This window comes from Protopterus annectens, chromosome 3.part1, assembly GCF_019279795.1.
Source record: "Protopterus annectens isolate FY-2018-M chromosome 3.part1, PAN1.0, whole genome shotgun sequence".
Taxonomy (NCBI): domain Eukaryota; kingdom Metazoa; phylum Chordata; order Ceratodontiformes; family Protopteridae; genus Protopterus; species Protopterus annectens.
This window is the reverse complement of record NC_056732.1, coordinates 1534309556-1534331544: the sequence shown is the minus strand read 5'-3', so window position 1 is coordinate 1534331544 and position 21989 is coordinate 1534309556. Positions and strand designations below refer to the sequence as shown.

At 42.5% G+C, this 21989-nt stretch overlaps 1 protein-coding gene across 2 annotated transcripts in view; it reads left to right on the top strand.

The window, feature by feature from the left end:
• Nucleotides 1-21989, top strand: part of LOC122798555 (autophagy-related protein 9A-like) — a 1089020-nt gene that overhangs the window by 522598 nt on the left and 544433 nt on the right. For both annotated transcript variants that reach the window (XM_044067609.1, XM_044067608.1), the window contains exons 7-8: nt 7506-8254; nt 8350-8503. In XM_044067609.1, the coding sequence (XP_043923544.1) occupies nt 7506-8254; nt 8350-8503 (903 nt within the window). The remainder of the gene's footprint in view (nt 1-7505; nt 8255-8349; nt 8504-21989) is intronic.

The window sequence follows — 21989 nt, the reverse complement described above, 5'->3', positions numbered from 1 at the left end:
TTATCTACATGGCAGAATTATTTTATATATCTAGAGCAGTCAGCACAGGTATTTCCATTTGGAGGCATGCCTGGATATGACTTTACAACTTCATTGAGCACTTCAAGACATCCTTCATTAATGCCCATGGATCAACTTTGTTTTGTCCAAAAGTTAAAGAAACTACCTCCTTGAGTGAACATGATGGTAAATCCCTGTCTGCCATAAGGAACAAATTCTCAACTCCTTCTCCAAGAATCAGAAGACAGGGAAATGAATGTGGTTCTGAAAACCTCAGGGATTTTCGTAGGGCTCTGCTAGAGACAGAGTTTCCAATGGCAGTGGGAAACTCTAACAGTAGACATCACCCAAGAGGCAGAGGTGGTCCTTAGAATCAGGGTTTCATTGGTCCATTCTCAGAGTCATTTTAGTGCTCCTGAAAGGTTGTCTGGCTGTCCTTCTCTGGAGACAGTTTGGGGTGGCACGTGTCTCTGCACCCTACATCCATCACTCAAGACAGGTGGGTACTGATAATAATTACCAGAGGCCATTTCATACCATTCCACTCTTCTCCCCACTTCAAAAGAAAATTCCCGACGTCCCAACTTCTCAAATTCAGAAATAGGGAAGCTTATAAAAAGTCAAGTCAAACAAGAAGTCCCACCAGACCTGAAGGTATCTGTGACTTGCTCAAGATTCTTTTTAGTACCAAAAAAAAGTGGGAACCTAAGACCAGTTTTTTATCTAATTCAGTGAACAAGTACATTGTTTGAACCAAGTTCTTGGGTGGTCACGGTTCAGTCAGTCCTTCCCCTATTGAAGAAGTGTGTCTAGAAGTGCTTGATAGGTCTTCAAGATGAATGCTACCACATCACAATGGGCAGGCACTCCAGGAAGTATTTTTGCTTCTGGCTAGGAGCCAGTCTTTACCAGTGCAGAGCTCTGGCCTTTGATCTCAAGTAGCCCCCCCCCAGGTGTTCAACTACAACTGTAGGGATTCTGAGTGTTTCCATATCTGGACTCATAACCACCCCATCCAGGAATTTACTGCTACTGCCCAGAGATTCCTTGCTCTGTCTATGTATTGATCTTGGAATTACATTAAATCTTCAGAAGTCTCCGCTTCAGCCAACGCAGTCTCTAAAATTTATTGGAGCTTATTTAAACACAGTAGCACTTACTGTAAAGCTTCCTCAGTTAAGTCCTCTGTCTACATTCACAAGCTCAGCAAGTTCTATCATGAAAGAAACTATCAGACAATCTGGTTCTGTACCCTCTAGGTTCCATGGCTCCTAAATTACTCTGGTCCTTTTAGCCAGGTTTTACATGAGAGTAATTCAGTGGACACTTTCTGTACAATGGTCCATCAGGCATCTGTCAGTGAATCATCTGATCACCCTCACAAACATTTTCAGGCAATACATTCATTGTTGGTTGACTACCCCTCTTCTTCAAGAGGGATATCCTTTTATTCTTCCTGCTCTGCAGGCCACAGTGGTCACAGATGCCCCCTATTAGGGTAAGGGGGTATTATTTAGGAAGGACTGTCTAGGGCACATGCTGTCCCCCTAGAGGCCAGTCTACACATCAGTATCTTGGAAATGGGAGCAGTCCTCCTAGTGTTGTAGGCATTTCAGTGTGCTCTTCCCTTGGATGTGATTTTAATTTAAATAGACAGCATGGCTGTCATTTGGTATATCAGCAAGTAGGGAGGAACCAGGTCTTAACACCTTGTGTCAAGAATCCATGAGAGTATGGCACTGGGGATATCATTGCATCCCTTTCTAGTAGCAGTGCACATCACAGGGAAATACAGTATAGTAGTGAACAGGTTGAACAGATCCATTATACTCCCTCATGAATGATCCCTCAACCCCATGTAGAGGAGCACATTTTCAGCCATTAGGGAGCATCCTTGTAGGAATCTTTGCCCCCCCCCCCAGTGAACACAAAATACACCAAGTTCTGTGCTGTGATCCCCTCATGAGGTGGGGGGGGGTCACCCAGGGATGCTTTGAGGCACTCTTGGCCCTAAGACTTCTTTATGCTTTTTTCCTTTTGACCTCATCCCAAAGTTTCTGCAGAAAGCAATAGTGTTGAAGGTTTCTGTAATTCTAATAGACCCTCATTGTCCTCGAAGGTGTGGTCTCCCTTCCTTTGGCCTCATCTAATTCACATACCTTGGGATTTGAGCTTAGACCCAGCTCTGATATCTCACCCATCCGGAAAGCCTCATCCTGACATATGAACACTCAAACTGACTGCATGGTTTCTCCAATTCTAATGATGGTTTGACAGTCCAGGCTTTCCCCTTCCATAGGAACATATACAAAAGTAAATGGAAGAGAGTTTCTGTTTGGACATCAGAAAAAGTCCTTGACCTCTTCCTGCAGTTTTGGATTTTCTGGCTCATCTTTTTCAAGAAGGAGAAAGCTACTCTATTATCAAAGTATGATTAGCATTGTTATCTGCTTTTCACATAAGGACACACCCCTGGAGCTTTTCTCAAGTTATCTAAAGCCTCTCTTCAAAGTACTTTCCTATTACGTCCCCCACTCTGAGATCCAATTCCACCTTGGGGTATTACAGTTGTCTTACAGTCCTTGACAAGACCCACATTTGAACCTGCTGCTAGAGTTGATTTGAAGTTCCTTTCATGGAAACCCTTATTTTTCATGACCATTACAGCTGCAAGAAGGATTGTTGAGTTGCATGCACTTTCTTCAAACCTCATTATTTGGTTTTTCATAGAGACTGAGTTTGAGGATGAAGCCATCTTGTTCCCCAAATGTTACGTCAGAATCTTCCATCATTCAGGCCATAAAATTGTCAGTATTCTTTCTGAATTTCTGCAGCAAGGCTGAATACACCTTGCACTTGCTGGGCATCAAACTGTGTCTATCAGAAAATCTGAGCAATTGTTCATTTCATTTGCCAAGGTTAAATTGGGATAAGCAGTATCAAACATTTCCTTGTCTAGATGGCTGACTCAATGTATTTCTTTTGTATATCAACAAAACATCTACCCTTAACTTCAAAACCCAAAGCTCATTCAGCTAGACCAGTGGACTTATATACATCCTTTTTCTCCAGTACCCCCATCAGTGATATTTGTGCTGTAGCTACCTGGTCAAAAGTACACCCATTTATTTCTCATTATAATTTGGACATTCAGTCTAGAGACAGAGTTGCTTTCAGCTCAGCTGTACTTGGGAATATCCTTCCGTAAGACCACCCAAGTGATCAGGTAGCTGGGGAGTTTGCCCCATATGTGGAGGAATGGAAGGAAATATATCAGATAAGAAAGTTATGTACTTACCATAACATTAGATCTGTGTTGTTTTATTCCATCCTTTCCTCTGCTTCCCTTCCTCCATCCCACATCCTGTCTTGGTGTTTTATCTAGATGAGATTTTCTCATCAGTACATGTCATCTGTAATAGATCTGAAGGTCTTTGTCTTGGATCTTGGAGTTTAGCTACTGTTTCAAAAAATGACATTTACCCTCCAGATAGTAGTTGCCACAAATCAGTGGTTGCACCCACAGGCATTACCTCTTCTAAAATTAAAATTACCCATGCTAAAGCACATGTCACAGCCAGTTTTCCCACTTACACTGATTGCTACCAGTTCTTATGCCTAATCCCCACCCAGATGCCAAAATCAGCTTGCATGCTTTCAGTGAATACTAACTTTTAAGCAGATGGGATGAAACAAGACAGCTGTCATTGCAACAACTGGGGAAAGACTGAAGAAGCTGAACATTGAGATCGAAGGGAAAATTGTGTATCAGGTTAATAGATTCAGATATCTGGGAGGAGTGTTTGAGAGAGAAGACTGAATGAGGAAGTCAAAGCTAGAGTCAGAGATGCTGCAGCAAACTGTCACCGAATGTCAGGGGTAGTAGTGTGTGACTGAAGAATACTAAAGAAGCTATAAAGTAAGGTGTGCAGAGCAGTGGTGTAACCAGTACTTCTGTATGGTACAGAAACCTGAGCAGTGAAGGCAGAACAGTTTAGGAAGATAGAGGTGATGGAGATTTAAGTGCCTGGGTTTGGCTAGGTTTGGTAGGATATACACTATGGGGCATTTGAAGAAGTCATAACATCAGAGCAGACATCAAAATATTTCTAGTGGCAGAGGAGGTAAAGTAGACCAGATTCTGGTGGTTTACGCTTATGTGCAGGAAAGCAGAAGATTTCATGAAGAGGGTTTGGGACAGAGAGGAAGAAGTGAACAGGGAGCTAGGATGTCCAACCAGAAGGTGGATGGATTGTGTGAGAGAAGACCTGTGACAGGCATGACTGTCAAAGAGGTTAGGATAATGGCACTGAATCTGGGGAGATGGTGACAGTTGAAGTGACAGTCCATGTCTATGTTGAGAGGAGAGAAGCCTTCAACAGTATAACCAAACTCTTGTGGTACAGAAGGAGTAGAGAATAGTGGACAACCTTTGCTCCTTGTGAGCTTGGACTCTTATAAAGCAAGTCATAGTGTCAGTTGGCTGTATCTTGAGAAAGTGATTAGGTGCAGGATACCTGAGAAAGCTTATAAAATGGTAATGGGGATCTCTGAAAAAAACTCCTAGGCAAAAATTAATTTGAGAGGTAATGTCGTCTGAATTTACCTTGAGAAGGGAGAGCAAGCATGGGTGCCCATTGTTTCTGCTTCTCTTTGTCCTTGATTTGAAACCACTAACAACAATAATAAGGCATTCACAAATTAAGAGATTTAAATTGCTACATCAGTGAGTGAAGGTAACCTTGTTTGCTAATGATACAGTGTATCTAACCAGATTTTATGAGACATTTGAAACATATTTTGGGATACAAGATCAGTGAGATAAAAAAATAATGGCTATAGCCTTAAACTGTGCCCCCACCTTTAATGTAGCTTAGCAGTATTTTGTGTGGTCATGAGAGAATGAAATATCTAAGAATATGGTTGATGATGGGAGTTGAACAAACAGTCAGATTTACTTGACAAGAAACCAGGAATAATAAAATTAAGTTGTAAGATATTTGTGTTGGAGCTTGATAGCAAATCTCAAGCCATTAGTATAGTCCCCCTCGTTCTATAAGTAGGAAAAGCCATCTTAACCCCCATAAAAGTCTTTCACAAAAGTCCACAAGATAAAATACAGAAAGAATTCAAAAAGAAAAAAAAAAGTTGAAAGATTTCATATGAAAAAAAAAAAAAAAAAGAATGACTTGAGACAAGTTGTTACCATTTGACTTGGGGGGATTAGGGCTGCCCAGCCTACAGTGGTACCCAAGTCCACTCAGTTGAAAATGTCCTACCTGTTTGTTGCAGATGAATAAGTACTGTGCTAAATGGAAGAGAAAGCTACTACCACAAGGAGAAAGCATACTGAGAGGGGTCGAAGCTGTACAATGGCTCCAAGCTGTTCAGAAGGGAAGGTGACTTCATAAGTTATATTTTTGGGGAAGGTTAGGGCCTGATAAGAACCAAGGAAATGTAAGACTGGAAACCAGGAATATTGTCCACAGTATTAACTGGTGCAGATAGAAGTCAGTCAGAATAGGTGGTAGGTGAGAATGAAGGAACCAAGGTTTTGGAAGCAAATCATGTTGGCGAGAACAGTTTTCAGAAGGGTGGCTGTATCACCTGTCTGAGGATAATAACAGAATTAAGTCAAGCCAGAGAAAAAAGGGATTAGAGACAGTAATGCCAGAGTTAGTAAAGGTCTTGATTGAACCTAGAACAGAGTTAGCCGATATAAAAATTTGTTGACTTGAATATGTAGAAGTATCCCAATCAAAAAGGGGGGGGGTAGGAAAAGTTAAAGCAAGACTGAAGAGTGAAATTAAGTAAGCAATAGACAGAGGCCCCATAATGTGTCTGTAATTCATGCAAATTTGGAATTTTCTTGTGCAGTGCCTGCATAGGTATGTTTATACCATAAGTTAAATGTGCAGTATGTTCCTCTAGAGGGCAAGAGAGTTGGAAATTTAGGATGGAAGATGCAGGTAGTTTGGAACATGCATTTTGGAAGTACCCCATCCTCACATCATTGATAACTTCATTGCAGGATAACCTGGAGAGAACAAATTATAGTACCCAAATGCTTACCATTTGTAAATTGGGAACCCAGACAAGATGAACCAAGATATAGTAAGATTTTGCTGGGTACTATAATGCTTGTCATTAAGAAAGCAACCAGAAAGAACTGGAGGACAGATAAAGTCCAGTGATCGAAAAGTAATGGAGACAATGAAAACCCGGGAGAAACTGGGTGGAAAGACTGACAGTATCCAAACAAATTGCATGCCAGTTAATGGTTGTTGTTGAATCAGTTTCTAACGTGCAGATAATTTATAGAATTAGGGGTTGAAACAGGCAGCTAAAGGAGTAAGAAGGGAAGGAACAAAGCCATACTGAGAAGTTTTAATATTTTAATTGGTCTGGATCTGTTTTGTTTATTAAATGAAACAAGTTGTGCTTTGATTAAGATTTAAGCAAACCTGTAAACATTAATTGTATGAGCTCTACATTATTTTATTCTCTGGTATGCTTATAATATATTTTGCTGTTAAATAAGCTGTCATTGGTTTGAGAAAACTGAAATGATGGCAGAACTTTGCAAGAGTGGATTAGTTCCCATTCTACATGAGGGACAGCAGTAACCACTTGCTTTATTCAATGGTATTAGTGCACAGGACATCTTAGAGGCACCCACATTGTCTTATGTCCACTGCTGTTCAAAGTAATATAAACTGGATTTAATTTCCAAGGCTAGGGCTGGATTTGCCTTTGCTGTATTGAAAGACATATTCTTTCATCTACCAGTGTCAGCCATCCTATCTGTAGGACTTGCTGTGGGAACCTTGTGTTATATATTGACTGCAACAGTCCACATAAAGAACATAGCACAATAGTGTAGGCAACTTCCCGTAATAGTAGACATTAGAGTGTGGTCACAGTTCTGTTTTCTTCTGCCCAACTCCTCTTCTGTTTTGGGTGCTTAGGGGCCAGGTTGGGTACACTTTTTATCTTTCCTGTTATCTATACTATCTTCCATCTTACCTTCCCCTTGTTCAGGTCCTTCAAGAAGGCTTAAATTGTTCAGATCTCAGACGTTTCCCTGAGGAATCTGTCAATGCTGTACAGCTGTTAAGGTACTGCACTGATCTGTTGGGGAGCAAGAAAGAAATAAAAATGCTGCAGGCAGATGCCCCCTAGTCACAATGCACATGAAGGCATCTGAGGTAAGACAACATGAACCTGGGCTAAGGGAAAGGATGTTCAGCATTGAAAATCTAAGCAGATATGAGGCTCAACCTGTGGTTTCTTAGATTGTGACTGCAATAGTGACAACAGTTGATTATTAATTATTATGGTAAGTTGCCTACATAACTGTAATTTGTACATATTTAGGGGGGTGGTGTATTGACAAAATAAATTGAGTAGGATGCTCATCTAACAAAAGTGTTGTCTTGTAACAGCACTGCAGAGTTTAGCTTGATAGTAATCTTAGTTTTTGTTTTTCTGTATTCATGTCACAGGTTGAATTGTGCAACTTTACTTGGCAAGAAGTGCAGCAAAGACTGATCTCCATCCAACGAGAGCACCAGATGTGCGTCCACAAAAAAGAACTGACAGAACTGGATATATATCACCGTATCCTGCGCTTCAAGAACTATATGGTGGCAATGGTCAACAAGTCCCTGCTGCCTATCCGTTTTCATCTGCCTGGCTGGGGAGAAGTGGTTTTCCTATCTCAGGGCTTAAAGTACAACTTTGAGCTGATATTATTTTGGGGCCCAGGGTCCCTTTTTCAGAACAAATGGAACTTGCATCCCAAATACAAACGAGCTGGGAATCGGTTAGAGCTGGCACAGCATTTGAGCCGTACCATCTGCCTTATTGGACTTGCCAATCTCTTACTGTCTCCCTTAATACTCATTTGGCAAATTCTTTATGCTTTTTTCAGCTATGCAGAGATTATTAAGCGAGAACCAGGGAGCCTAGGGGCCAGGCGCTGGTCACTTTTTGGACGGCTCTACCTGCGGCACTTTAATGAACTAGAGCATGAGTTACAAATGCGCCTCAACAGGGGTTACAAACCAGCCTCCAAATACATGAACTCCTTTATTTCGCCACTCCTGACAGTGGTAGCCAAAAATATAGCCTTCTTTTCTGGATCTGTACTAGCAGTCCTTATAACACTTGCAGTGTATGATGAAGATGTTCTGACAGTTCAACATATCTTGACAGCTATTACCATTTTGGGCATTGTTGTAACTATTTCTAGGTAAGAATGTGCATTATGTGAAAACATTTTGCAGCCCTTTCTCCTAAAAATTAATATGCAGACTGCATTTGTCATGTTTTGTCCTTGTTCTTTAGGTCCTTCATTCCTGATGAACACATGGTTTGGAATCCTGAGCAGCTGTTGCAGTGTGTACTTGCTCATATTCATTATATGCCTGATCACTGGAAAGGCAATGCCAATGCATCAGAGACCAGAAACGAGCTGGCAGAACTGTTCCAGTATAAAGCGGTAAGATATTAGACATCACCTAAACTGAGCTTAAAACTCTGTTTCACAGCATTGCTTTTGCAACTGATACTTGGAATTATCATGAATTTTCTGGTATTTAGTGTGAGTAGTAGGTAGCATAGCCATAGAGCATGAAAAAGGGAAGGGACCATCACATTTCCCCAGTTACTGTTTTTACTAGTTGAGTGTGAAAGTATAGGGCTTATATTTTAGCACTGTACATGTAGAAAAAGTGCAGCCTTTTCCCCTAATTAATTTACAGCAGATGGCTGAGATCCTTTTTTAGATGTGGCTGACAGCACTGTTAAAGTAAGTGATCTCCATGCGTTGCATCTGAGGAGGATGAGATACTGCGAAGAAAGTCTGAGGGAAGGTTATATAATTAAAAATAGCAAAAGACCAACATTTATACAATTTACAGTAAATAATTTTAACTATTTGATGAAGAAATTGTATTTACAGATGAAACATGCAAACGTACACATCATTTCTGACTTTTTTTTTAAATGATTGGGTAGCACCATGCTGGACTGGTTAATGTTGCCTCACAGTATTGGTTCTTCCATTAATTTCCTAGCTGGGGTGCTTTTCCTGCAGAGTCTGCTTATTGTCCTGTTTCTGCCTTAGTTTTCAACAGGTGAATTGTCTACCCCCCAAATAGATTGTATGTGTGAGTGTGTACGCACGCATATATGTAGTGAGCGAGTGAGCATGTGTGTGTGTCCTGTTCTGTAGTGGACTGGCATCATGTCCCGCATTGGTTCACTATCTTAAACATGTCCATCAACGGAATAGTTATTGCTAACCTTGGACTCTGAATAGGATAAAGCAGGTGTCAGAAAATGTATGAATGAATGAAAATGATTAAGTAAATTACTTTGTTCTTGCTGTTTACATTGTTAGATTTGAGTATCATTTCACCAGTTCAACAAACTTTGATGTTCTTCGTGTTTCACTGTGGCAGTAGTAACCATTGGGTTATCCATGCTGTGGTAGTTCTCAGTCGGTCCGAATACCAGAGTCAAGGTTTTGTGCGTCTGCTGCTGTCGCTTGCTGGGTGACGTCAGGTTGTCTGAGCTATAAAGGAGAGCAGGTGACGCCATTACCTCAGTCTTTTTTGCCATGGAGCCCATAGCAGAAGCAATTCGCAACAGTGCTGGACGACCATTTCCAGATTTCGAACTTCAGCAGAAAATGTCTAAAGCTAAGTACCCCATTGGGGATACTTCCTTTTTCTTGCACTAACCGATGTCCGAAAAAGTCAATAATTGTCTCGCTTATGGAAAGCAAATACCACACCGAGACTTTATTCTTACTGCGTCACTTGCTTAGGCCCAGATCACGAAATACCCCCCCCTGTCGGTTCTGTGCCCTCTTTAATGCTAGAACTATTCATCATAGTGCTTTGTTTGTAGCCAGTTATTTTCATCTTCTGTCTCCAATTACTGATATGGCATCCGTCAGTCAGCAAACCGCAGATCTTCTGAAAAAACGTAAAGATAAGGATAGAGACAAACCGCATAGGTCAAGCCTTCCGACAGCACCACCGCTAAATGTGTCGTCAGTTCTTCGGAATTCAGTGAGGCACTTTCGCAGCCCCTGATGCCCGACTCAGTTACTTCTCAGGCCTCTACTGAGACCCTTTCGGTATCCTGTATGCCACAAATGTCTGCATCGTCTAATGAGCCTTTGGCTGTCTCTGCCTCGGTTGGGTCCGGAGCTGCTAAACAGGCACTGGCTTCAGAGGGCACCGCTCGCACTTTGAATTTCACTTCAAGGCCTTCGCCCTCTCTTCCAATTAACACACCGACAGTACTGAGGGATACTCTTCAGGCCAGACTTAGAGCTAATCCTAGGAAAACAGCAAAAAGTCTCCATTCCACTACAACTCCCCATCCTCAAACTAGCATGCTTAAAATGGAGGATCTCATCACTTTCATCTGGGGTAATCAGGCCACTTCAGCCAAAAGGAGAAGGGAACCTTCTCCAGACATCCATTCGGATTTAGACTCAGAGGGATCTGACTCCTTTATTTTTGAAGAGGAAGATCCTCTTACTGCCTATGAAGAATCAGATGCAGAAGAATCAATTCCTTCTGCATCACATCTGGAGGACTTTTCCTTTGGGGGAAACCCTCCACACCCTCAGAGAATGGGAATCAACGGATTTCCCTCAATCCAAGAAAAGACTAAGAGAGTTTCTGGACCTACCCCAGCATAGGCCTCTGGCCATCCCACCCATCTTGGAGGTGGTAGATGATGTTTACCCAAGAATCCAGCCTTACCCCTGAAACCCTTCCACCTGCCCCCAGAAAACCTGACAAGTACTATGGGGTACCTGACTCACATAAGTTCCTCTACAGAAATCCTGTAGCAGATCCAGAGGTGATTACTCAGGGACCTAAGGGAGTTAAGGCTACCTCTGCAAAGAATCCAGGGCCCTGGACAGATGGGGTATAAAGTATATACCTCTGCAACTTTAACTATAAGGGCTCTCAACTGTCAGTCCATATGTTAAAATATCAACAGCACAATTTGGAACTTTTGAAACAGAAAATTTCTGCTTTACCAGATTTTGCCAACAATAAAGAGATAGCAGAATTATTGCACTCTTCATCTCAGGTGGCTAAGCACTCCTTGCACTGTGGATTTAACACACTAGAAGCTTCTAGCAGGGCAGCAGTGACAGGATCTGTTATCAGAAGAAATGCATGGTTGAAGGAACAACCTCTTCCTGTTCATGTCAAAGCTAAAATCATGGATGCACCTCTTGACAAAGACCGCTTGTTCGGACAGAAAACTGAAGAGGTACTTAAAAAGATGGAAGACGAAGCAAAATTGATGCAGACTGTTAAAGATTTTCTTCAAGTACAACCTCCTAGGTTCAGCAGAAATTATCCCTGTAAACTTTGGTCCTTTCCTGTACAAAACAGGCAGGCACAAGGCAAAACCTGTAGGGACAGACCCACCAGGACTCAAACTCAGGGCCAGCAAAGAAATAAACACTGGCTTCCCTCAAACACTAGAGCAGGGAATTCAAAAGCACCCCTGTATGGAAAAAACTCTTAATGACTACCTTTCCCATCTCTGCCTACCTCCACCACACCAAAAGCTAGGAGGAAGGCTATCGCTATGCAGAGAAAATTGGACCTCTATAACAAAAGATCAGTGGGTCTTAAAAATCATTGCTCAGGGCTACAAATTCAATTTCCAAGAACTGACACCTCCAAGAGGGTACCCAGACCTACCTCCAAACCAGTGGGCAGAAGCACTAAAGTGCAAAACCTAATATCCCTAGGGGGAGTAGAACCTGTACCTCCAGAACAAGTTGCAAAAGGATTCTATTCCAGAGTGTTCCTTGCTCCCAGGAAAGAGGGGACTTGGGATTCCATCCTGGACCTATCCTTTCTCAATACCTTCCTGGTAATCCCAAAATTCAAAATGCTTACCTTACAACAGCTCCTACCAGTGCTGCCAAACAAAGCTTGGATAGTCACCTTAGACCTAAGTGACACTTACCTACACATCCCAGTAAGAGAATCATGTAGAAAAGTCCCACACTTCAGAGCAGGATCATTACACTTTCAGTTCTTTGCTTTGCCCTTTGGGTTATCTACTCATCCCAGGGTATTCAGCAAATGTCTAGCTCCTGCCATTGCCTTTTGCAGGCAAAACAATGTACAGATTTACCGTTACCTGGACGACTGTCTCATCCAGGCAGACTGCAAGGAAATACTCCTGCAGCACCTCTCAATTGTAAAAACCCTACTCACCTCTCTGGAGTTCACTATCAGCAAAAGGAAATCAAAACAGTCTCCTACCAGAAAAATCATATTTCTGGGAGCCTTACTGGACACGGGACTGCAAATGGCCTTTCTGTCCCCAGAAAAACAAAGTTTCCTACCAAAAATACTTCACTACTCTGGCCTCCCAAACCCAGCTTTCTGCCAGGAAATTCCTGCAAGCTCTAGGGTACATGGCCTCATGCATCCTCCTGGTACCTCTAGCTAGACTGCACATGAGAAAAATTCAGTGATACCTAAAGAACCTATGGTGTCAGCACTCACAACCTCTGGACACCTCCCTGCCTGTGATCCCTTGCATAAGGTCCAAGTTCCCCTGGTGGGCCCAGGCCTGTGCTCTGAACAAGGGACTTCCATTCACATTCCGTCCATCAGAACAGACCATAACTACAGATTCGTACATAGCCTGGGGCGCCCATCTAGAAGGCAGTTGTGCCCAGGGTCTCTGGGACGCACAAAAACTACCCTTGCACATCAACCAAAAGGAAATGATAGCAGTGCAAAACTCTCTGACATCCTTCAAACCCTACCTCAAACTAGGGGTTCTCCTCATAAAAACAGACAACACCACAGTCGTGGTACATCAGCAAACAGGGAGGGACTCAGTCTTACCCCCTGTGCAGACTAGCCATGAACCTGTGGCTAACAGCCTCATCCATGGGACTACATCTTATAGCCCAATACCTACCAGGCATCAACAACACCCTAGCAGACCACCTTAGCAGAAACCTGTTGGACCCACATGAATGGCAAATCAACAGAGACATTTTTCTGCAAATTACCCACACATGGGGGGGATCCCCCGGGTGGACCTCTTTGCCTCTCATCTAAATCACCAAGTACAGACATTCTGCACCAGGGTGTACCATCACCTGGCCTGGAAGGTCGATGCACTGACCTTCCCTTGGAGTACCCTCTTTGTGTATGCATTCCCACCTCTTCCTTTCATTCCAAATGTATTAATCAAGATAAGGGAGGAAAAGCCAAGAGCAGTATTCATTGCCCCACATTGACCCAGACAGATTTGGTACCCAATGCTGCGCAGCCTATCTCACCAGCCCCCCTGGCAGCTACCTCTGATTCCTCACTGCTATCCCGGGGGGGTGCAATGCTGCACCCAGACCTTCATACACTCAAACTCTCAGCATGGCTTATTCTACCATAACCAACAAGGAATCTATGCTAAGCAAGCCAGTTCTTGACATCATCACAGAAGCTAGAAGGCCCAGCACCAGAAAGTCTTACGCTGGAAAATGGAAAAGATTCTGCTCCTGGAGCCACTCCAAGTGGGCAGACATACATCTGCTCTCCATTCCTATTATTCTAGATTATCTTGCTGAGCTTCTTAACAAGAGTCTCTCCTTCTCCTCCATAAAGATCCATGCCTCTGCCATCTCGGCACACTTTGACACAGAACAGCTTTTGTTCTCCCACCCCCTTTTCAAACAGTTCCTTAGAGGAGCTTCTAATATCAGGCCTCCCAGAAGACAGCCCACCCCAGCCTGGGACTTGAACTATGTTTCAGAAAAGCTTACTTTGCCTCCCTTGTAGCCTGCAGCATCCTCAGAATTAAAGTACCTCTCTTGGAAGACTGCCTTTCTCCTGGCTATTACTTCAGCCAGGAGAGTGTCAGAACTTCAAGCTTTAATGGCCATTAAACCATTTGTCATCTTCCATGCAAACAGGGTCTCCCTGAGAACCAATCTCTCCTTCATGCCAAAGGTGGCTTCGGATGTTACCCTCAACCAGGCAATCCACTTGCCCACCTTCTTCCCTAATCCTCAGAATAAGGGGGAAAGGATACTGCATTCTTTGGATGTGCACAGGCAACTCAAATTTTATCTGGATTGTACAAAGATATTCAGGAAAACTGACCACCTCTTGGTCAACTTTAAAACAGGAGCACAAAGGAAACCTATATCCAAATTGACCATTTCCAAATCGTTAGCACACTGCATCCGTTTTTGCTACTCCTTGCATGGAAAACCACCCTCTAGGACCATCAGAACCCATTCCACTAGGGTGACTTCTACTTCTACAGCATTCCTTAGAGGGATACCCACCAGGGATATCCTGGAAGCTGCCACATGGACTTCAGTCCACACCTTCACCAAACATTACCATCTGAATCTATTCTCAAAAGCTAGGGCTGGGTTTGCCTCTGCAACTCTGCAGGGCATGCTCACCTAATCTTAAGTTTCTATCAACTTTCCACCCTTCTCCTTAGTTTTGGGAATCTTCCCAATGGTTAATGCTGCAGTAGTGAAACACGAAGAACATAGTACAGTTGTGTACATTTACCATAAATGTAGATGTTCGAGTGTATTCACTGCTGCAGTCATGCTTTCCCTCCCTTCTTCCCCCTGATATCTGCTGTCCTTACAGAGACGCATATTTCTATGGGGGTCTCTGACCCCAGGACTACTTATAATTATTAAAATTGGACTTCTTTGGTTGATTAAGGCAAGAAAAACCTGAAGTAATGGCGTTGCCTGCTCTCCTTTATAGCTCGGACGACCTGATGTCACGCAGCAAGCGACAGCAGCCGATGCACAGAACCTTGACTCTGTTATTTGGACCGACTGAGGGCTACCACAGCATGGATAACCTAATGGTTAATACTGCAGCAGTGAATACACTCGAGCATCTACATTTATGGTAAGTGTACACAACTGCACTTTCCTCAAACTTGCTGTAATGTGTTCAAGTTTTATTTTTCTTTGCCAAAAGCAGTCCCATTTCTGCTCTTCCTCCTTTCTATAGTATTACAGAACAGTGTTTTAAGATGGCGTATCCACCCTTCTTTGTTCAGCCTGTGGCCTATTAATTTGTTCATGTTCTGGTAGCTAATTCAGTTGTCCACCACATATTCGTTAGAATTTTGCCTAGGTTATTTCACTCCGTAGATGAAACAGCTTAGAAAACAGCTGTGATAATTTAATTTAATATTATCAAGTGCATAGAAAGTGCATAGAAATTTAGATCACATACAGGGTTGACAATGAACTTGATATGCTTTTAGGAAAATGGAATTCATATTCCCCAGCGCACCTCTCTGGTGCTTTAGTCATCAAAGAGCAATGGACTTACCCATATTCGATCATAGGTTCATACTAGGCTATTTGCCCTAGGGCATTTATAAGCCTAGCCAGAGTATGTTTGGCTTTCGCCACCCATTTTAAATTAATTTTGCTATGCCCTTTTTTGAGGTTAGTATACTGTGCCTCTGTCTAACAGTGACACAGAAGTGATACCCGGGGTAAACCTATGATCTCCCATCCACTCATCAAGATTCCTCTTGAAGAGAGTCAATGATGGACTCTGCCTAACCTGGACTGGGATTTTATTCCAGAGTGAAGGGAGCCTCTGGGTTATGAATCTGTCCCTCCAGCATGTCCTATTTATTTCAGAGCTGAGGTTCAAGTCTCTCGAGCACGTAGCTCGATGGGATTTGGATTTTTTGAGGTGCAGCATGTCCCTTAATTCCGGGTTGGACATGGCTTTATACGTCAGGCACAGATCGCATCTGACCAGGCGGTATGCCACTGAGTAGAGCTGGAGTTTCTTTAACCGGGCAGCATATGGCATCTGTTTGAGCCCTTTGATCCTCTTGGTGAGGTACTTTTGGGGTCTTTCCAGTTGCTGCAGGTGTTTGGTAAGGTACATCCCAAAAGGGGCATTGTACTCGATTATGGGCCTGATGAGGGATGAGTAAAGAGGCACGATGACCTCCCCTGATCTAGATGTGAATCCCTTCATGATTAGGTGGGCTATATAAAATGTTTTTCTAACCACTTTGGCCACGTGGTTGTCAAATGAGAGATTGCTATCAACTTTGGTCCCCAGGTCCCTAATTACTTCTTCTGTACTTAATGGATTACCACCTATGTGGTAATTTGTGTGCAAAATTAATTCAAGATCTAGCTCACTTACATCTGCAGAGGCATATTTGCTACTTGAATCACTACCCAGGCAAAACCTTGTCCAGATTTGTTGCAGACCTTCAGTAAGCGTACCAGGTGTTATGATGCTTTGATTATTATTGTTTGTTATAAATTCATCTGCCTTTAATTAATTTAATGTTCCTATTGCTAGCCCCTTTTACTTAGGACATGTTTTCTCAGCCATGAATGCTTTAAATTCACTTTAGTATTTCTTTTTATTAATTTTTAGCTTAATTTGTAACTAGCTGTTCTTCATTAGCTGTCATTAAGAGTGGTAGTCTTATGGGGACTTCCAGCATGGAGCAGAGCTGATCAGTAACAAACATTCCTACATCTGGTTCTAATAAAGGCTTTGGAATAGTTAACCCCATTAAAATTAAGAAGTAAAGCAAAGATTGGAAATTTAGGCTTCTCTGCTAAAGCAGATGTCAAAAGGGAAGAGTATTATGTGCAAGTGACAAGAGAATTTACTGATAAAAATAAACCATGAAGTCCTGTTGACTTTGCAACTTCCTCTGAGTGCACTCCTCGAAACTCAAACCCAAGAAATGGTGGTGCTGGTTGACAAAGCTGAAAGAATCTACTAGGAGATTTTAAGAATGAATGGCAGTATACAGGAATAGATAAAGAAGACAGCTGTTAGACTTAGAGAAGGAATCCATCTTGTCTACCCACTCAGATGAGATACAGGAATTGCAGAGGAGGCTGAGTGCCCCTGTGATTCACCTTACGGAGATAGAAGCTATCCAAGAAGAAATCAAGGAGAAGTTGGTCAAACTGGAGAACAGAGGGAGAATCTCACAATGTCCCAAAAGGCATGAAGGCAAAGACTGTTTAAAGTTAAGACCTGACCATGTAAGTGAATGGATTGGTATTCTGGCACAGAAGGTTGTAATAGACAGATTGCACAGGGTATACAGTAATGGAAGAATTTTGGCTCATTTTCCATGACACCCACTTTTTAAGTTGTAAAACTAAGCACTTAAAGAATTACTACTGGGCAAACTACGGAGAAAATGTAAAGTGTCTAATGTACAAGACTCATGAATTCTTGTTGATCAAGACTGCTCCCAGACCATGAAACTTCAGAAAAAAAATTGAATTTGTACCCTGCTTTAGAGCTCGGGACTGAGGTTTAAATTACTTTACCTGGCAATGATGAAAGTATTTTTCCCAGTTGAGGGGGGGGGGGAGTAATTCATGTAATCACAAGAATTTTTGAAGGTGCTATTGGAGTTCTAGCAGTTCAAAGAAGGCTCATTGCAGATTTGGAGAGCCAAAAGCAATGAGGTTTTATCAGGTAGAAATCTGAGGAGTCTACGAGAGAGGTGGCCTGTGAAGCCATTTCCCGTCTTCTAAATGCAGATGCAGAAGAGGCACAAGGAAATGGCTAAGTATGCCAAGAAACTTCAAAGCAGTCTGTTTGAACCACCGACTGAGGGTGAAGGATTTGCGATAGACAGGGAAGGTAGTCCACACAGCCTATCTGGACCTCGCAAAGGCATTTGACACAATACCCCACTCTGGCATCATAGATAAGCTATCCAGCCTAAATATAAACCCCTATGTCACAAGATGGGTCGCAAACTGGCTCAAAGACAGAACCCACAGAGTCAGAGTTGCTGGAGCCATGTCAGACTCGAAACCGGTCACAAGTGGCGTCCCACAAGGTTCTGTCCTGGGACCTCTCTTGTTCGGTATTTACTTTTCTGAGGTACAGGCCAACGTGGGAGGACTATGGCTCACCAGGTTCGCAGATGACTGCAAACTGGGCGCCATAATCGACTCTCCAGCTGACACAAACATCCTTCAAAAAGGTCTCGCAGAAACGGATAACTGGTGCCAGAGCCATGGTCTAAAGCTAAATGCCAAAAAGTGTATAGTCATACCCTTTGGCAAAAACAATGTGCCCACAAATTACCACATAGGTGGTAACCCATTAAGTACAGAGAAAGTAATTAGGGATCTGGGGACCCAAGTTGATAGCAATCTCTCCTTTGACAACCACATTGCCAAAGTGGTTAGAAAGACCTTCTACATAGCCCACCTCATCATGAAAGGATTCACATCTAGATCAAGAGAGGTAATCATGCCCCTTTATTCATCCCTCATCAGGCCCATCATAGAATACAATGCCCCCTTTGGGATGTACCTTACCCGACACCTGCAGCAATTAGAAAGACCTCAAAAGTACCTCACCAGGAGGATCAAGGGACTCAAACAGATGCCATATGCTGCTTGGTTAAAAAAACTCCAGCTCTACTCAGTTGCATACTGCCTACTTCGAGGCAATCTATGCCTGACATATAAAGCTATGTCCAACCCAGAATTAATGGACATGCTCCACCTCAGTAAATCTAAATCCCTTAGAGCCATGCGCTCGAGGGACTTGAACCTCAGCACAGAAAAAAATAGAACATGCTAGAGGGACAGATTCATAACCCAGAAGCTCCCTTAGCTCTGGAATAGAATTCCAATTCATGTTAGGCAGAGCACCTCATTGACTCTCTTCAAGAAGAATCTTGATGAGTGGATGGGGGATCGTAGGTTTGTCCCAGGGATCACTTCCGTGTCACTATTAGACAGAGGCACAGTAAACTAAACTTTAAAAAGGGCACAGTATACTCAAATCAAGGGGTGGCGTAAGCCAAACACAATCGGGCTAGGCTTATAAATGCCCCAGGGCAGATAGCCTAGTATGAACCTATGAACCTATGAACACAAGGAGGAAGGGGAAGATTAAGACATTGTAGAGGAGAATCATTTGTGAAATGAGAAGATATGACTTGGAAAATAATTCATAGTGACTGATCAGAGTGAATTGCTGGGCATTGGGCACTGTATTCATAAAAATTAAATGTGGAGCATTCTTTAGATGGAATGCATGACTACAGAGGAAGGTTATTTGAGTCCAGGGGTCAAATGCCATCCACGGACAGTACATTAATTTTGAGACTTAACAGAAAGATGCATCAGAAAAGAAGAAAATGGTTCACAATGGACAAATGTTGAATGATCATTTGAAAAAGAAGCATAAGATAAGGTGGTAATGGACAAATAAACAGGGGAAGTGTAATACAAATAAACAGGGGAAGTGTAATACATTTATAATGTATAATTAAGTTGCTCTTGGGGAAAACTACTATAAAGCCTTCAATTTCACTTTTTTCTCTCTCTCTCTCTCTATTTTTTCACATTTGTTTTGCTGCTTGAAAATGTTGTTTAATATCTGATGATATAAAATTGATAATGCACATGAGGGGAGGGAGACCAGGTACCATTCGTAAATTGGCAATGGCAGCAACTGGAGGGACCAAGCAACTGATGTTAAGTACTACATCCGAGCCACATTTTTAGATTGAAATGGTTGCAGGAGGATACAAGTAGAAAGGAGAGGGCTAACATCAAGACATAATGTCATATTCACAGGTTGCTTGCAACAGAATGGCAAGGAGGGATAGAGTAAGGCCTGCAGCAAGAGTAGGAGCAAGTTCAAATGATGACTATATTGATGATTCTTGAACTATGAAAGGCAGGGAAGTATAGATGGGATATAATGTTCAAGTGCGGAGTTACATAGGGTGAGAAAAATGAAAAAAAACATGTAAATTGGAGCTGGGCAGGGGGAAAGTAACATTTATTGGTGAGTGTTGAATGCAGTCTAGCCCACAGTGCGATTTATGGAAGATATGGGAAGGGGTGAGGGGGGATTTTCCACTTGTATATAATTGTTAGTTTATCGCAAAGACTTTGGAATAGTTCTGTAGTTGATGAGTATAGAGGGGGAGAGACAAATGAGAGAGAAGGAAGAACTGTAACAGGTGTTGACTCAAGTAGCACACAAACCAGGATAATAGCAGGAGAAAGTACAGGATTTAAACATAATGATGAATAAACTACTGTCTTAGAATATCAGTGACCTGACAGGTAATGAAAGAGGACAATAGATGTTACAGTATATAGGTAAGAGCAAGGTAGATCTCATGAAGCTGCAAGAAACCCACTTGAGTACAAAGGACCATCTAATACAAGTAAAGAGCACATTGTAGATGAACATCCCATATTTGTTGCAATAAGGGGAAGGCAATTTCTTTTAAGTTTTAGAACTCCAGACCCATACCTGTTTTTTCTCCTGCCCAGCCTTAGGGTCACTTTGATTCCCTCTCTATAAGTGTAATCCTCCCCTGAAGTACCTGATTGTTTTTTTTTTTACTGAGTCTTGTCCTGCTCCCAACTGGGAGAACTCAATCTGTTCGCCCTCGCTACAGTCAGGATCACTCCACTCCCCTACCCCCATTCCTAACCACCCACCCTTTCCTTAGATTTATACTTTCTAAACTCTTCCCACACCACACATTCACCAATCGACTTTCCCGCCCAATTTCCCCTCCAACCAGCCACTCCCCCCTCTCACTTTACACTACACCATCGCCTGCACTCTCCCTCTACCAGTATACCTAATTCCCTGTACAATTAGCATCTTACTTTTCATCTTCACTATCCAACAAAACATCACACCTCTAGTGTTATTCAGCAACTGTCACCTTACAATTCCCCAAGATGTCCCTACACAATCTCATTATCCCCCTCCTCCTCCTATTAGCCCTGTGTACATCATACCATACAGCACTTTATTACTTAACACCAGCACCTACTCTCTGTTATAGTCATGACTCACACAACAACCCTCATACACCTCTAATCTCCCCGTACCTATTTAAACTCTTACCCTCCAACCTCGTTATGGTCAGATTCTATCCTAATGTATCTCTTTCCACTTTTATCAAACCTAGAACTCCCCAAACTAGAGACCTTCTCTCCATCTTGCTTACTTTCTTTAACACACTCCTGATGGATGGAGACATTCATCCCAACCCAGGACCAACCTCCTCTATCTCTTTCACACATTCTGTTTACACCTCACCCCCTCAGTCTCTATTCCAATACCTCCTCCCCCACCTAAATCCCTATCTCTCTTCTCTCTAAATGTCCAAAGTATTGTTAACAAAACAACTGAATTGCACTCTTGGATTCAGCTTAACTCCCCTCATATCTTAACCATATCTGAAACCTGGTTAAAGCCTCACATCTCTAACTCAGAAATCTTACCCCCAGGCTACAACATCTATCATGTAGACAGAGCTAATTAGAGAGATGAAGGTATTGCCATACTATACTCCAACCAACTTACTATCTCTCCACTGTCAACCCCCTTACCCAGCTTTGCTCCTGCAGAGAACCTCATTGTAAACTGCCATCTTATCCCCATAAAAAATTGCCATTGTCTCCATCTCTATCCCCCAGGTGACAACATTCCTACTCTTGAAAACTTTCTTTCTTGGCCCTCCCAAAATATTGCCCGAGAAACCATTATACTTGGTGATGTGAACATTGATTGGGCTTTACTTTCCTCCTCTTCCCCTTCTCATGGCATCAGTCTATACGGCTTTCGCCAACTCATATCCTCCCCTACCAGAACCAACAAAACCTCTACCTCTGGATCTATTATAGATTGGATCCTAACTTCCGACCCTTGTTTCTATAATAACCTTGGCACACTTCCCAACTCTCTGAGTGACCATTCCCCTACCTATGTCCATAGGTACTCTCAACAGTCACCCAAAGAACACCTGTACAGAGTATCATAATCTTGACTCACTTTGACCTAGACAAGTTTAACACTACACTATCCAACATCAACTGGAACTTCCTATATAACCAGCCCCCTAAATGATGCTGT